Here is a 17107-nt window from a genome sequence, read left to right as displayed (position 1 = left end):
ATAATATTATTATAAAAAAAGAAGAAAAGAAAAATATTATTACATGAATTGTAAAGATTAATCAAAGAAATTATTTAATAAAACATAACGAGAATAGAAAGAACATGTTTATTTGATATATAAAATATACAAACCAATCCACTCCCCCCACTAAAAAAAAAAAAAAAAAAAAAAAATATACATATATATATATATATATATATATACATAATATTTATATGAAGATAGTTTCAGGATTGGATTTTAAATAATACATAGCATTTCATAAAGAATAACCAAAGTATTAAATTCAAATTGGGTTTACAATTTTTTAGAACAATGAAACTATATATTTTGAATGAAGAATATTAAAACAATTATCAAATATTTCTATTCAAGACTAAAAAAAAAAAAAAATAAAAATTAAAGATGATTAAAAATAAAGAAGAATAACTATTAGATATGGGACAATCAAATGTGTATTCACATTTTTTTTTTTTTTTTTGAATTATAAATTATTAAATGCAATGAATATATTTAATTTTTTTTCAAACCTTTAATTTTTGTTATATTAACAAATGCATATAATTTAGTTAATATTATTTATATGGCATATAATTTTTTTTTCTTATAGAAGAAACATTGTTTTTGTTTTTGTTTTTGGCTTCATTTATTAATATTTGCATAAACCTTTTTATTTTTATTTCATCTTATTTTATTTTCTTATATTTGTATTTTTTTTTTTTTTTTTTTCTCATCATTTCCTTGTCCTTTTTGTCTTCTATGAGCAAAAGTCTTAAGCTCATGGAGGACAAAAATTTAGAGAAGAATGCCGTGGAGGCATTTAAACAAAAAATGGAAAAGAAGAAGCAAGAATATTTAAGATTCAATTTATCAAGAAATGGTGAGAATATGAAGGAAGGGGATGAAAAGAAGAAAGAGATTGATATAAATAATAACCATAATTTCAATATTAATAATCATCATGTGAATGATAAACATATTAATAATAAATATATAAACAATTATATGAATAATAGACATATTAAAAATATCCATGTGAACAATGACCATATTAATAATATCCATGTGAGCAATAACCATATTAATAATATTCATGTGAGCAATAACCATATAAATAATAATCATATCAAAAATAACAACGATATTAATAGAAAGAATTCGAATAGACATAAGAATAGAAAGGTAGTATATATAGAAACATATGATACTTATGATAAATACATTTTAAATATGTATGATGAAGAAAATGAGATTTATGAAGATGAAATAAATAGAGAAAATGTCGAATCAAGAACACCAAATGAAGGTATGGAATTTAACAGAATAGAAAAACGTGAAGAGAATATATTTATTCCTTTAAAGATTTTATCTAATAAATATGATTTTAATGATTTAGTAGAAGCAACAAATAATTTTTCAGAATATAATAGAATTGCAAAAGGAGGGAATGGAACAGTATATAAAGGTGTTTTAAAGAATTGTATAAATGTAGCTATAAAGGTATTAAAAAAAAATGAAAATAATGGTTTTGAAAATGAAATAATTATTATGAGTAGATATCGACATAATAATATTTTATCTTTATTAGGTTATGCTACGAATAAAAATAATTTTTATTTAATATATGAATATGTTAATCTAGGTGATTTAAGAACATTATTATTTAATCATTATTATTATTATAATTCAAAAAACAAAGAAAATCCAGAATTAAGTTATTATAATATAAGTTGTTATGAAAATTATCTACGTAAAAAAAAAAGTTCTTCTTCTTGTTCTTCTACAAATTATTATACTTCAACGTTTTATAAACAAAACATTTTCCCATATTTCAATAATTCAAAATATTCTCCATTTCAACAAAATTCATTTGATAATAACACACCTCTATTTTTATCATTTAATATAAGAATAAATATATTAGTACAAATAATTAATGTCTTATGTTATTTACATACATCTTCTCCTATTGTATATCATAGAGATTTAAAATCTGCAAACATTTTAATAGATGATCAATTTAATGCTAAGCTTGGTGATTTTGGGCTTTCCTTTGTTTACATGAACAACAATAATGTGTTTAACTTGACAGGAGGTACAGAAGATAAAAAAAAAAAAAAAAAAAATATATATATATATATGAGAATTATGTGTAATATAAGATATATATATATATATATATATATTTTTTTTTTTCTTTACAGGAACCCCAGGATATGCAGACCCCTATTATATATCTACTCATGAAATTAATGAACAAACAGAAATTTATTCATTTGGTGCCCTCATATTAGAAATGTTGGTATCTAAATCTCCTGCTATTCATGTAGGAAAGAATTACAATTGTATTTATAGTAAAAATGAGAAATGTCCGATTTTTTATCATAAAAAGAAACATGACCATGATGACAACGTTTTTGATTATTTAGTTAATCATTTAAATATGAGTGATTACAAATCCATTTATTCTATTTTAGATTACAGCGTAAATTTCCCTGATTTTCTGGTCGAGAAATTAACAAAATTATCCTTTCTTTGTCTGAACCCTAATATAAAGAATAGACCATCTTCTAAACTAGTAAATTTAATATTATTAGAAATACAAAAGGAATGTGATTTATTCATGAAAAAACAGCAAGAGACATTCAAACGTAAATTTAATTGTATTAATATGTATTTGGAAGATATGGAAAGAGGAGAACAGAAACAAAATAAAAAAAAAATATACAACAATAATAATATTAATAGTCATAATAATAGTTGCAATTCTAATATTATTCAGAAAAATGAAACAAAATTTTCAGAATCCAAAGGAAATAATAAAAATAAAAAATTCAAAAGTGAAGATTCGAATAAGTTAGAAGAAAATTATAATATTTTTCTAAAAAAAATTAAAGAAATAAATTATAATACTTTGAAAAAAAGTTTCTATAATTTTGTTTATCCTATGTTTAAAAATGAAAATATATATAATTTTAGTGAACATATTATGCATAAAAGAAATAAAAAATGTCCAGTTGAACATATTAAACAACATATGGAAAATGCAAAAAAGGTTTCATCAACAATGGAATATAATGAATTAAATATGAATGACATACCTACACCAGATTATATCAGATTTAAATACAATACAATTAGTAATTTATGTAATATAAAAGAATGTATATTACACAGAATGCATAAAGACTTTTTCAGTAAAAATTATATTTTGAATTCTTTCTCTTTTAATTTAATGAACTGTTATTTCTTGAAATTTATTTCGAATTATTTAAAGTATGTAAACATGCCTAATGGTTCTAATTCACTTCTAATCAAAGATGGTGATGATGATGATGATGATGATAATGAACATGATGAAGAAGATTATGACGATGAAAAAGAAGAAGGGGAATATGAACAAGTGCATTTGAGTAAAAAAAAATATATAGAAGATAAATATAAAGAGGAAATATATAAAGAGGAAATATATAAAGAGGAAATATATAAAGAGGAAATATATAAAGAGGAAATATATAAAGAGGAAATATATAAAGAGGAAATATATAAAGAGGAAATATATAAAGGGGAAATATATAAAGAGGAAATATATAAAGAGGAAATATATAAAGAGGAAAAATATAAAGACGACATACATGATGAAGAAAAATATAAAGACGATATACATAATGAAGAAAAATATAAAAACGATATACATAATGAAGAAAACAAAGAAGGAAAACCTAGTTCTTCCTTTAAAACACCCATTGAAAGATTATTTAAAATTTATCAAGAAGATATTCATAATAATATGAATAATAAATTGAAGAAGAAAAAAACGATGAAGGAACAAATACAGCAGAAGAAGAAAAATAATAACATAAGCAATATTAACCATATTGATAATAGTAATAATGTTGATAATAATAAAGAAAATGTGAATAATAAAAAAAACAAACAAATGAACCTTGAGGAAAATAATATTTATAATAATAATAATAATAATAATAATAATGCTGATAATAATCAAAATATATATAATAAGAATATTAATTACCATAATAATATTTCTAATAACCCTTTCAAAGGTATAGAGAAAGATTATATTGACAAAAATAATATGATTAATGTAATACCTAAATGTCCTTTAAAGAATCCAAATTTAAATAATATATATGCTAACTATGCAAATAATCAAAATGATGTTAGGTATCAGGTACCATTTAATAATAATGATTATCTTCTAAATAACCATAATTTTTTAGAACCTAATCCAGATCATATAAATAATATTAATAACAATAATAATAATAATTATTATTATTATTATAACAATAATCAAATATATATGAATAATTGTTATATGAATAATAAATATAATAATATGAATATGGAACATATGAAAAATTATTATAACAATGGATATAATAACGAATATTATAACCATATTAATTTAAGTAATATACCTTATAATAATATTCAATTACAAAATGGACATTTTCATAATATAAATATGAATAATCAAAATATGATACCCTTTCAAAATATAAATAATACTTTATATGCTTCAAATCAAGTCAAAATAAATAATGAACATATTATTAATGATGTGCATAATAATATATGTAATAATATGCAGAATATATCAAAAAATGTAGGTAAGTCATCATCTTCTGATATTAATCATGAAATAAATGATGCTCAAAATATATTATCCAATTCTAATGAACAGTATTTAAAAGGTAACTATAGAAATAATACACCCAAAATAAGTTTTCATCTTAATAAAGAAAAAAATAATGAACAGGACATTAAAGAGGCTTGTTTAAATAATAAAGAAAATATATCAAAGAATTTAGAAAATTTGAGAAAGTTACATAATGATATACAAAAGGAAAAAGATGTAAATAATATTAAAGAAACCGATGAAGATACTTATTGTAATAGTTCTTCTTTATTAAGAGATTATAATATCCATAAGAAAAATATGAATAATAATGATTTATTATTATCAGATGATAATTTTATGATGAGTCCTTATGATAATATAAATGATACACATATATTATATATTTCTAATTTTGTTAATTTTATTAATTTAGAAAATAATAAAAATATAAATGATTCTAATACATGTGCCTGGTTTAATAAAAATGTTTTTGAAGTATTAATTGATGAACATAAATTTTTTTCATCAGTAACATTTTTAGATATTTTATATGAATTTAATGTTTTCAATGTAAAAAGAGATGGTCATGTATTTATAGAACATGATAATGAATATGTATTACAAGGTAAATGGTGTGATTATGATCCTAATAAAAATAATTCTACTTCTGTTAATTTTGAAGAGAATTTTTGTTTTGAAATAGCCATATCTGAAGATAATGAAAATAATACACATAGTGTTTTTCTATTAAAATCTAATCAATTAAAATATACAGATAATATACAAAATGATAATACAATAACTAAAAAAATTTGGGTTTCAGAATATCTAGGAAGAAGAAATGAATTCCTTGAAAAAATTTTAAAAAGAAATATATCCAATATATTATATGAATGCATTAGTAGAAAACATTGTTTATTTCTATTAGAAGTACTTATGAAAAAAATAAATAAACCTACATCTTATGATAATAAAGTAAAAGGAAATTTCTCTTATTTTTATTTTGAATATAATATAAAAGTTCTATGTAATAGTGAAAACTGCATATTTACAAATAATCATATATTACATAAAAATAATACATATTCATATAAACTACCAAATAATATCTTATCTTTACTTGTCTTTTCTGAGGATAAATTGATCAAAGGAAAATATCACCCTGAAAATCAAATAAACACAACACAAAAAGTGCATTTTCCTCTTTATCCTTTTTTTGTCAATATTAATTTTTATAATGAAAAATAATAGGGTTCATAGTCTGAACCATACACAGATTAACAAATATATGTATATATATATATATATATATAATACATGAATTGTCAATATATTATACATATTTATATAGTATTTTTTTATGAAATTATTAAATGAATTTTTATGTCAAAAAAAATATCATAAGATTAATATATATATATATATTATATTATTTATTTTATTATTATTATTTTTTTAACCTTCAAGGTATATATAAAAATATATATATATGTATGTATAAATATTTTTTTTTATCCTTGAACTGTAAAATTTATATAATTTTTTTTTTTTTTTTTTTTTTTGATTTTTTCTTTTTTTGCTAAAAAGAGTACTAATAAAAAATTTATTATAAAAATTTTCTAAAGCTAAAAAAATTATATGAAGAATAAAATAAAAGAAAGAAAACATATGTATATATATATATATATATATATATATATATATATATATTTTTTTTTTTTTTTTTTTTTTTATATGATGTTTAAATTTCCATGTTTTCGAGATAAAAAATGGATAAAGGAAAAAGGAACAAATATGCAATACCCCCACGAATTTTTAAATGTTCAGTTTCGTCCTGATTTTTTAAAAAATTATGAACATACCAAAGATTTTGAGAAAAAAATTGAGCATGTTATAAATCAAATAAAAACAGCTTTATTTCGACAAGCTATATATAAAGTATAATAATTAAAGAGAAATTAATAATATATAAGCTACTATATGTAAATATGTGCATATGATTCATAAGAGTGTTTAATATATATGTACAGTATATGGTATATTTTTTATTTGACAAGCAGTATAACCTTTTAGATCCATAGGGTTATACATACATACATATATATATATATTTATTTATTTATTTACTTGTTTTCTTTTTTTTGAAAGATACAAAACGTTGAAGTGGTAGCTATGCATGAATGTAAAGATGATCGCGTTTTAGAAAAAATACAACAAATAAATGGATATGAAAATATTAAATTAGGTGACAAAAAAGTTTTATGTGATGAAATATGGACAGTCACAAGATGTGATAAGAAATTTTCATATTGGATACGTTATTATGAAGAAGATAAAAATGGTTATTCCTTATCGGTATTACCAACTCAATTAAAAAATATTTATTATTTTTTAAAATATTATTATTTTTAAAAAAAAATAGATATAAATAAAAAAGAAGAACTTCACATATCTGCACATATATTTATATAAGTGTTATATAATATATGAATCTTTAATTTGGTTATAAATCTATATTTTTTTAATTATATATTTTTATTATGTAGTATTTATTTCTTCTATTTATATTTTAATTATTATCACACAGTTAAATTATAAAGGAATACATATATAATATATATATATATAATATATATATAATATGTTTAGTTTTTTTTTTTTTTTTTTTTGTATGTTTAAAAAAACACATAATCCTACAATTTTGCAATTATATATATAAAAATAAAATAAAATAGAAAATAATTTGAATTATTAAATATATATTTCATTAAAATTCAGGATTTTATAAAAATATATAAGCTAAACAGAAAAAAGAAAACAAAAAAAAAAAAAACAAAGACGAAGAAAAATATAATGAAATTGAAGTATTCAATTTGGTAAGGTTCATATTTAGTATTATTATATATATAATATTAATAAAAAAAATTTCATAATAATATTTTTCATTTGAAATAAAAATAATAAAAAATATTTTAAACAAAAAAAGTAATTTTTTTTTGAAATAAATAAATAAATAAATAAATATATATATATATATATATAATATTAAGTCCGTATAATAATTTGATATATTTTTGTATTTTTTTATTACTTTTAAAAATACCATATAAATATAATATATATATATTTTTTTATAGAGAATATTTTAAAAGTATATAATATAATATATATATATATATATACATAAATATATTTATATAATATTTTTCATACATATATAATATATTTGTATGCATGGTATAATAATTTTATTAATACATTTATATATATATAATAATTATGTTTTCTTCTTATAATAAATCAAAATATATTTTTTTAAATATATGAAAAGAAATATAAAATATATAATTATATATATATTTATATATATTATTTATTAATATAATTGTATTTTTATTTCTTTATTTTATTAATATAAATTTTTTTATTTTAAAAAAATATATGAAAAAAATAATATTTGAATAATATATTTTTTTAAATATTGTTTGATGGTAAATAGAAAAAGAGAAGCACGTGGCTGCTTTTATAATTTTTTTTTTTTTTTTTTTAAATAATAATAAAAAATATATATTTTAATTATTTTATTTTGTTATATAATAATTATATATTTCCATGATAAAGTAAAAAGAAGATGAAAGGTAAAATATTAAAATAATTCTAAGGGGGAGAGTATTATATGTCCATATAAAAATAAAAAAAAATATATTATATATATATTACATTATAAATACTATAATGAAAAGATATTCATATAACCATAAGTTAAAATGATACATACAAAATGATTTCTATTTTAAATAAATATAATATATATATATATATATATATATATATATATATATATATATGTACAATATATTTATTTGTACATACTTTTTTTTTTTTTATCTCCTCCTTCCCCCCTTTTATTTATTTTTTATTTGTTCATGTATATTTATGTTTTTATATAAATTCCTTCAGGTTCGTTTTGGAATTTCATCAAGTCTAAAAAGAATGATGACAATGAATCAAAACCAACGGTTGCACACTTGGGTGAAGAAAATAAATTTTATTTTAATAAAGAATTAAATAGATGGGTTATAAAAGGAGAAGAAGACAAAATTGAAAATGAAGAAAAAATATCTGCACCACCAAAAATGAATACATTACAAAATGCCAACCAGGGATATCGTTCGCTAGTTCAGCAAAAGTAGGAAAATCTATAAAAAAAAAAAAAAAATTTTAACATTGATATATATAATGGTTAATATGTGCACATATATATATATATATATATATATATATATATATGTATATATGTATATTTATATTTATTTATTTATATATCTATCATTTATCACATATATTTATCCATTTTTATCCCTTTTAGCAAAATGCGTAGCGCATTTAATATTTATGCCGAAACGCCCGGGTTAAAAACCATCAAAAAGAAAAACGTGTTAGTACAAGGTGGAATCGTTTCTCCTTATATGGAATCATTAAAAAATGAAAAGGGTAGTAGTAGTAGTAATAATAACCCGAGTGATAACAAAACAGAAGCGTTTGGATCTAATATTTTTATTCCAAGCAATAATAAAGTTTATGAAAATAAAGTAAGAGATAATAAATATGTTGTAGAAAATGATGAAAATTATATAAATAATGAACAGAAAAAACAAAAAACCAGTACTTTAGAAAATAAAAATTATAATGAAGAAGTTAAGGAAGAGAATGTTCTGAACACATCATATGAAAATATATCACAATTAAATAAAAGTACAGGAATGGATGTGTTCTTAAAAAAACAAAGTTATACTAAAAATGATGACAGTATGTTTACAAAAGTATATTCTAATGAAAATATTATTGATACACCAAATAAAAACAATAATTTAGATAAAACATTTAATGATAATATTTCTAATGAAAATAACAATTTTGGGTATTCTAAAAATGAAGAATCTAAAATAATGACACCTATTCAAAGTAATATGCATATACCAGTAATAAGTAGAAGAGAAACAAAACCAACTAGTTTTGATAATCTACATAAATTTTATGAAATTAAAAGAAATGAGACAAAAGAAATAAAATCTCTTAAGGTTGTATGGAATCCAAATAAAGATGCAGACAATCAAAATGATGTATACAACAACAACAATAATAATAATAATAACAATAATAACAATAATAATATTATTAATAATAATAATCATGTTGAAACTGTGTTTGAAAAGAAAGATAAAAATGTTCAAGACAGTATTTATAAAGTTTCTAATTCTACATTTTTAAGCCCTTTTGGAGAATCAAAAAATGAAACATTTCCCCGCAAAAGTATGGTTCATATAAATAATCTTGAAAATATAAATATAAAAAATGTTCAAGAGGAAGAAATTTATGACGAGTCCAATAAAATAAATGATCCTTTGGAATCAAATAATGGATATGACGAAATGCATAGGTCATTTTTTATACCGGAGGAAAGGGAGAGTATAAATATGAGCAAAAAGAAGAATAATATTAATGTTGATCATAATAATGTTAACATTGATGAAAACAATATTAATGTTGACGATAATAATATTAGTGTTGACTATAATAATATTAATGTTGACTATAATAATATTAATGTTGACAATAAAAATATTAATGTTGACAATAAAAATATTAATGTGGACGATAAAAATATTAATGTGGACGATAAAAATATTAATGTGGACGATAAAAATATTAATGTGGACGATAATTATATAAATGTTGATAACAATAATATTAATGTTAATGATAGTCCTAGGCACGATAAATATAATGATTCGGACTTCTCTCATGATAATTATATAAATTATGACAAAGATTATTTTGCCCAGAAAGAAAAAGATTTTGTTGAACATTTTATAACAATTTTAAAAAATCATCTAAATGAGGATAATAATTTCGTTAATAGTTTGATAAAAACACAAACAGAAAAAGTGAATTCTTTTGTTAATGAAAATAAAAGATCCTTAAATATATTATACAATAAAATCAACGAGTTCGATAAATACAAAAATGATGATAATATGGATAATGTAACACAAAAACATGTAAATAATAATTTAGATAATAATAGAGATGATATATGTTCTACTGATTTAAAAGAAGATGATATTTTAAATGAAAAAGGTAAAGAATTAAATAATTTATTATACATTATAAATATAAAGAATAAGAAAATAAAAAGTGAACTTGAATGTTTTATTACCTCATTTAATAATTTAAAAAAATTAAAAATGAAAAATGAAGAAATTATTAGCATATATAAAACAAGAGAAAAGGAATTGATTGAAGCTATAAATGTATTAGAAGATAGATATGAAAAAAAAAATTGTCTATTTAAAAAAAAAGAAAGACATTACAAAGAATTACTAATACAAAAAGATAATGATTTAAATATGGAACAAATGAATTATGAAAAAAACGTACAATATTTAAAAAAACAAGAAAATTTATTAAAACAAGAATTAGAACAAGTACAAATGAAAACAAAAGAAGAAATTATTACGTTAAAAGAAGAATTAGAAAAAAAAAAAAATCAAGAATGGGAAATTTTACAGAAGGAACAAGATGAAAATATGAAGAAAAATATTGATATAGAAATAAACAAAATTAAAGAAGAGTTAAAAAATAAATATGAAGAAGAAACAAAAGATAAAGTTGAACAAATCAAACAATTAACAGAAAATGATTTTCATTTGAAATTAGAACAATATAAAGAACAAATAGAAAAAGATAAAAATGATTTTATAAATAATTTAAATATTGAAAAAAATAATGAAATAGAAATATTTAAAAATAATATTGAAAAAATGAAAAATGAAGAAATATCTAAAATGAATGAAGAAAATCAAAAGGTTTGCACAGAGAATAAAGAAAAAGATAATTTATTAGAACAACAAAAAAAAGAATTAGAAAATATAAAAGAACAATGGGAAACAGAAAAACAAAAAGAAATTGAAGTGTTAAAAAATGAAATATATTCACAAAATAAAGAAAAAGAAGAATTCTTAAAACAAGAATTACAAAATAATTATAATCAACAAATTAATCAATTAAAAGAAGAATTAAATGAACAATTAGAAGAAAAATATAAATATGAATATGAAATAAAAATACAAAATGTTCTAAATCGAAAACAAGAAGAAAATCAACAAAAATGGGATAATGAAAAACAACAAATTATACAAATGTATGAACAAAAATTATTATTACAAAAAGATAATATAGAACAAACTTTAAATATTCAAAATCAACAATGGCAAGAAAATATGCAATTACAGAAAGATAAACAAATAGATATGCTCAATGAAAAAATTGATAAATTAGATATGGAAACAAAATTATTAAATGAAAAAAAAAATGAACTAGAAATTAATATATCTTTATTAAATGAAGAAAATATGAATATATTAAATCAAAATCAAAATCTAGAGGACAATTTAAAAAATAATGAAGATATTTATCAAAAAAAACTAAGTATACTGAGTGATCAAAATTGTAAACTGGAAGAGGAAATGAAGAGAATAAAGGAAGACCACACTAAAGAAGTAACAACCTAATCGAATATTAATATAATATAATATGTTTATGTGTATTGTATGCAAATATAACATGTATATTATGTATATTATGTATATATATATATATATATATATATATATATATATATATATATTTATTTATTTATTTATTTATATTTATATTTATTTATTTTTTAGTCGGAAGAAATTCAAGAAAAATTTGCAGATCTGCTAGAAGAAGAAATCGATCGTATCAGAAAAGAATCCGAATCAAAAGTTGAAAGTTACATAAAACAATATGAAGAGATAAACGAAGAATATACCAAAAAAAAAGAAGAGTATGATCAATTGCTAGAAAAAGCTAATCAAAATAATAAAGAACTAACAAAAAAATATGAAGAAAATATTCAGAAAATTAATGAATATGAAGATATGATTAAAATACTTGAAAATAAAACAGAAGAAATGGTACAGAAAAAAATAGAAGAATTAACAATAGAATTTGAAAAAAAAAAAAGAGATTTTATAGATAATGAAAAACAAGTTTTATTAAGTAATTATGAAGAACTGTTAGAAGAAAATAATCGTATGAAAGAAGAATTAGGAATTCAAACAAATATAACTATAAGAGAAAATGAAGAGAAAATTTTAGAAATAACCAAGAATTATGAAATGAAAGTTAAAGAAATTGAAAAAGATTATGAAGATTTATTGAATCAGTATAATAATATAAAATATGAAAATAAAGAAATATTAGAAAAATGGAATATAGAAAAAGAAACAAAAGAAAAAGAATTAAAAGATTTAAATAATATTAATACACAGCTAAGTTCAGAAAATAATGAAATCCATCTGACTTATAAAAATCTTGAAGAAGAAATTATTCAATTACAAAATAAATATGAAGAAGTAAAAGAAGAAAATATATTCCTAAAAAATGAAGAACATAAAAAATTAACAGATAAATTAAAAAATCTAGAAAATATTAATAAAAATTTAATGGATGTTACCGAAAAAGAAAGAGAACTTAATTTGAAAAATGTTAATATTATCAAATGCTTACAACAACAAATTAATGAACAAACCAAATTATATAAAGAATATACAGACGAATTAAATAATGAAATCAAAACCTTAAAACAATCAAAACATATTCATACAGATAATACAAGTAATAATAATCAGAAGAATAATGGATATAATGATAATATTGAACTTATAGAAGAAAATAAAAAACTCAAATTACAAAATGAAGTTATATCTACGAAAAATGATACGATTTCAACTGTCTTAGATAACTTAACCAAAAGATTAAGTTTTATAGAATCCAAAATTAAAGAAAAAGATTTTGGACTCGATATTATTAAACAAGCCGATCATTTACAATTACAAGATTTTAAATGATCTTCAGTTTACAAAAAAAATTAATTAACGAAAAATATAAAATATATCACATATATATATATATATATATATAATGATTAAGGAAAAATATATATATATATATATATATACATGAAAATATAAAAAAAAAAAAAAAAATACACCATTTATATATTATAAAATATATTTATGTGTGTGTGTAAACATTTTTATATTCTAAACAAATTTTTTATTTTTTAAGAATAAATTATTTTATATATATGTATATATTTATTTATGTGTTAGTGTTTATGTTTGTTTTATTTTTTATTTTTTATATTTTTTTTCTTTTAATAATTTTTTAATGTAATTTCTCCTCTTTCAATTTCGTGTTTTTCCATATCCTATAAAAAAAAAAAAAATATATATATATATATATATATATATATTTTAAATGGTTTAAAATGATTTATACTATCAAACGTATTATTTTTACAATACTATGTAAATATATATATATATATATATATATATATATATATATATATATGTATGTATTTATTTATTTATTTGCTTATTTATTAAAAAATGTACTTGGTCCAAATTTTGAGATCTTTTCGAACGTCTGAAAAAGAAGGAAAAGTGAGAAAAAAAAAAAAAAAAAATTAATTAAAAAGAAAAAATATATAATGTATATAAGAATATAAACATATAAATGTAATTGTTTTTTTTATTGGTATATTTCATTATTTGTATACTTTTTATCTATAATAATCCAATCAAAAAAAGTTTTTATTTTATTCCTTCCTTCTGCTTCTGACTGCAAGGCAAAATGGTTAAAAATGTAAGGTGTAAAAAAAAGGATATAAATTTAAATAAATATGCATAATATATACAATATATAATATATAAATGTGTACATGTTGTATTATTTATATATATATATATATAATTAATATTTTAAGGTGCATATAAAATTATATTTTTATTATTATATTTTTACGTGGTGAGATGTATTAAGGATATACTCATAGGTTGTCATTTTTTTGGATATCAAAAAAATGTGTAACCCAAAAAGTTGTATAACCAGAACAAAAACAACTCCATTTAATATAAAAAGAGAGCTTAATAAAATATAAAAGGATATATCATTATACGATCCATAGAACTAAAAATAAAATAAAATAAAATAAAATAAATAAATAAGTATACATAGGTACATACATACATATATATATATATATATATATATATATATTATATGTTTGTTTATTTCTTCGTTTTACATATTTCCATCTATTTTTTATGAGGTCATGTTTTAGAGATATAATAAAATATACTATGCAAAATACAAAAACAAAACAATTAAAAAGGGTTAAGGTAGATAACAATCCTACAAAATATCTAAGAGTAAAAAAATATATGCACATATATATATATATATATATATATATATAATAAGTATGAATATATGAATACATGGGCATATTTTATTTGATATACAAATCTACTAATTATGAGGAATTCTCTTGTATTGAATAAAAAAATAAACATTTATTATCATTCTATGTTACATGAATATATATTTATATATGAATATATATTTATATATGAACATATATTTATTTAATTTAATTATTTCTTTACTTGTAATTTTTTTTTCCGATACAATTGTTGACCCACATACAATGATGATCAAAAACAGACACACATTTATTACAGACTTTACAGTGCTTACTTTCTGGCTGTACAAAGCCACAGATATCACATTGATATAAGTCTTTAATTTCTTCTTCATTAATCATATCATTTAAATATTTGAATGATAAAGGATCTACGGGATTTGTTTTTGTAACTACATATGTTAATATAAAAATTATTATTATTAAGGTACCAAAAAATATATAAAAAAGGGAAAATAATATGTGATCTGTATTAAAAGCTGTCATAAGAAATATTAATGTTATTATCACGATAAATATAAAAAAGGACATTATTTGAAATATTTGCAAGGGTAATGTAAACCCATTTTTTCGAACAAATTCATCAGCTTCTTTTGATCGTGTATCATCTCTAAATGCACAAATGTGATTATTCATATTACAAAAAAAAAAAAAAAAAAAAAAAAAAAAAAAAAATCAAATATAATAAATAAATATATATATATATATATATATATATATATATATATATGGGATATATACTCTTGTAATTGAAATGCAAATGTTTTTAATTATAAATTAATTATTAATATTAAGGAAGAATAAGGTAAAATAAAAAATTATATTAAATATACAAATATATATACATATATATATATATATATATATATATATATATATATGTATACATTTTATAAATTATGGAAAATTTGGGATTATATTATAAGCATATTTATATTATGTCATATTAACATATATACTTTTATTAACTTCGTTTATATGTATATATACAAATATAAACTAAGTTATAATTATGTTGTGATGAATTATTATATCGTAAATAAAACAATGTCTATTTATATATATATATATATATATATATATGTATATTTTTTTTTTTTTTTTTTTTTTTCTCATTTATTTTTTGCTCTTATATTTTTTTTAAAAACAGACGGAATATAAACACATAACCACAAGGCAAAACTTTATAAAGATTATACGTTCATTAAACAGGGGGGAAAATAATAATAAATAAATATTACATATATATAATATAACAGCACATGATAATAAATATATTCATAATATAATTATACACTAAGTTATATATAAATATATTGTAAATTATACATAAATTTTTCTTTTTAATGTTAAGGGTAAAAATTTAATTATAATATAACATTTCATCAAATGTGAAAATATGTATACTAAATAATATGTTTGATAAGTTCCAAAAATATAAAAATTCCAAAAAAAAATAAAATAAAAAAAAAAAAAAAAAAAAAAAAAAAAAAAAACCCTTTTTCGCTTATTAAAAATACAGGTACTTTTATATTATATATTTTATGTTTGTATTTATTTGTACCATATATAAAATATATATATATATACATATATACATTTATGAGTATATTTTTTTTTTTTTTTTTTTTTTTTTTTTATACAAAAAATAAAAAAATAAGTACTGTTTAAAATATACACACATAATCAAAAAAAAAAAAGAAAAGAAAAAGAAATATTAAATAAAAAATTGAATTCCCATTAATTTTGTTGATTTTAACATTCGAGAAAAATGAATATAATGACGCACACTTAAAATTGTTAATTTTTTTCGTGTATATAATATTTATTATATATATATATATATATTTATTTATTTATTCACTAGGTCAAATTTTTTTTTATGTATTTATTCATTTATGATCCGAAAGAATATGTAGAAAAATATACCCATCTATTATAATACTACATATATATATGAATAATTGATATATATTTTTCTCTTTTATGTCTTATTAAATAAAAGAAAAATGCTTTATAATTTATTTTATGATATTTATAATGTATTTTTAATAAGAATGTCAATATAAATAAGAAGCGGTTAAAAAGATACTTTT

The 17107-nt window shown here is 18.7% G+C and overlaps 4 protein-coding genes across 4 annotated transcripts; 3 read left to right on the top strand and 1 right to left on the bottom strand.

The window, feature by feature from the left end:
• Nucleotides 1–762: 762 nt before the first annotated feature.
• PF3D7_1121300 (tyrosine kinase-like protein) lies at nucleotides 763–5899 on the top strand (the record flags this gene model as incomplete). Its single annotated transcript, XM_001347855.2, has 2 exons — nucleotides 763–2098; nucleotides 2208–5899. The coding sequence occupies 2 exons, from the start codon at nucleotides 763–765 to the stop codon at nucleotides 5897–5899; spliced, it is 5028 nt and encodes a 1675-aa protein (XP_001347891.2).
• Nucleotides 5900–6385: 486 nt separating this feature from the next.
• On the top strand, nucleotides 6386–7063 carry PF3D7_1121200 (conserved protein, unknown function; the record flags this gene model as incomplete). Its single annotated transcript, XM_001347854.2, has 2 exons — nucleotides 6386–6589; nucleotides 6800–7063. 2 exons carry the CDS (start codon nucleotides 6386–6388, stop codon nucleotides 7061–7063), a joined length of 468 nt encoding a protein of 155 aa, XP_001347890.2.
• Nucleotides 7064–8282: 1219 nt separating this feature from the next.
• PF3D7_1121100 (conserved protein, unknown function) lies at nucleotides 8283–13590 on the top strand (the record flags this gene model as incomplete). The annotated part of the gene is made up of 4 exons (XM_001347853.2): nucleotides 8283–8289; nucleotides 8612–8840; nucleotides 9021–12213; nucleotides 12385–13590. 4 exons carry the CDS (start codon nucleotides 8283–8285, stop codon nucleotides 13588–13590), a joined length of 4635 nt encoding a protein of 1544 aa, XP_001347889.2.
• A 308-nt stretch (nucleotides 13591–13898) lies between these two features.
• PF3D7_1121000 (palmitoyltransferase DHHC3) lies at nucleotides 13899–15647 on the bottom strand (the record flags this gene model as incomplete). The annotated part of the gene is made up of 6 exons (XM_001347852.2): nucleotides 13899–13952; nucleotides 14143–14173; nucleotides 14307–14368; nucleotides 14552–14716; nucleotides 14835–14952; nucleotides 15196–15647. 6 exons carry the CDS (start codon nucleotides 15645–15647, stop codon nucleotides 13899–13901), a joined length of 882 nt encoding a protein of 293 aa, XP_001347888.2.
• Nucleotides 15648–17107: the final 1460 nt, after the last annotated feature.

The sequence above is a fragment of the Plasmodium falciparum genome (genome assembly GCF_000002765.6).
Source record: "Plasmodium falciparum 3D7 genome assembly, chromosome: 11".
Taxonomy (NCBI): domain Eukaryota; phylum Apicomplexa; class Aconoidasida; order Haemosporida; family Plasmodiidae; genus Plasmodium; species Plasmodium falciparum.
This window is presented reverse-complemented; position numbering and strand designations above follow the sequence as displayed.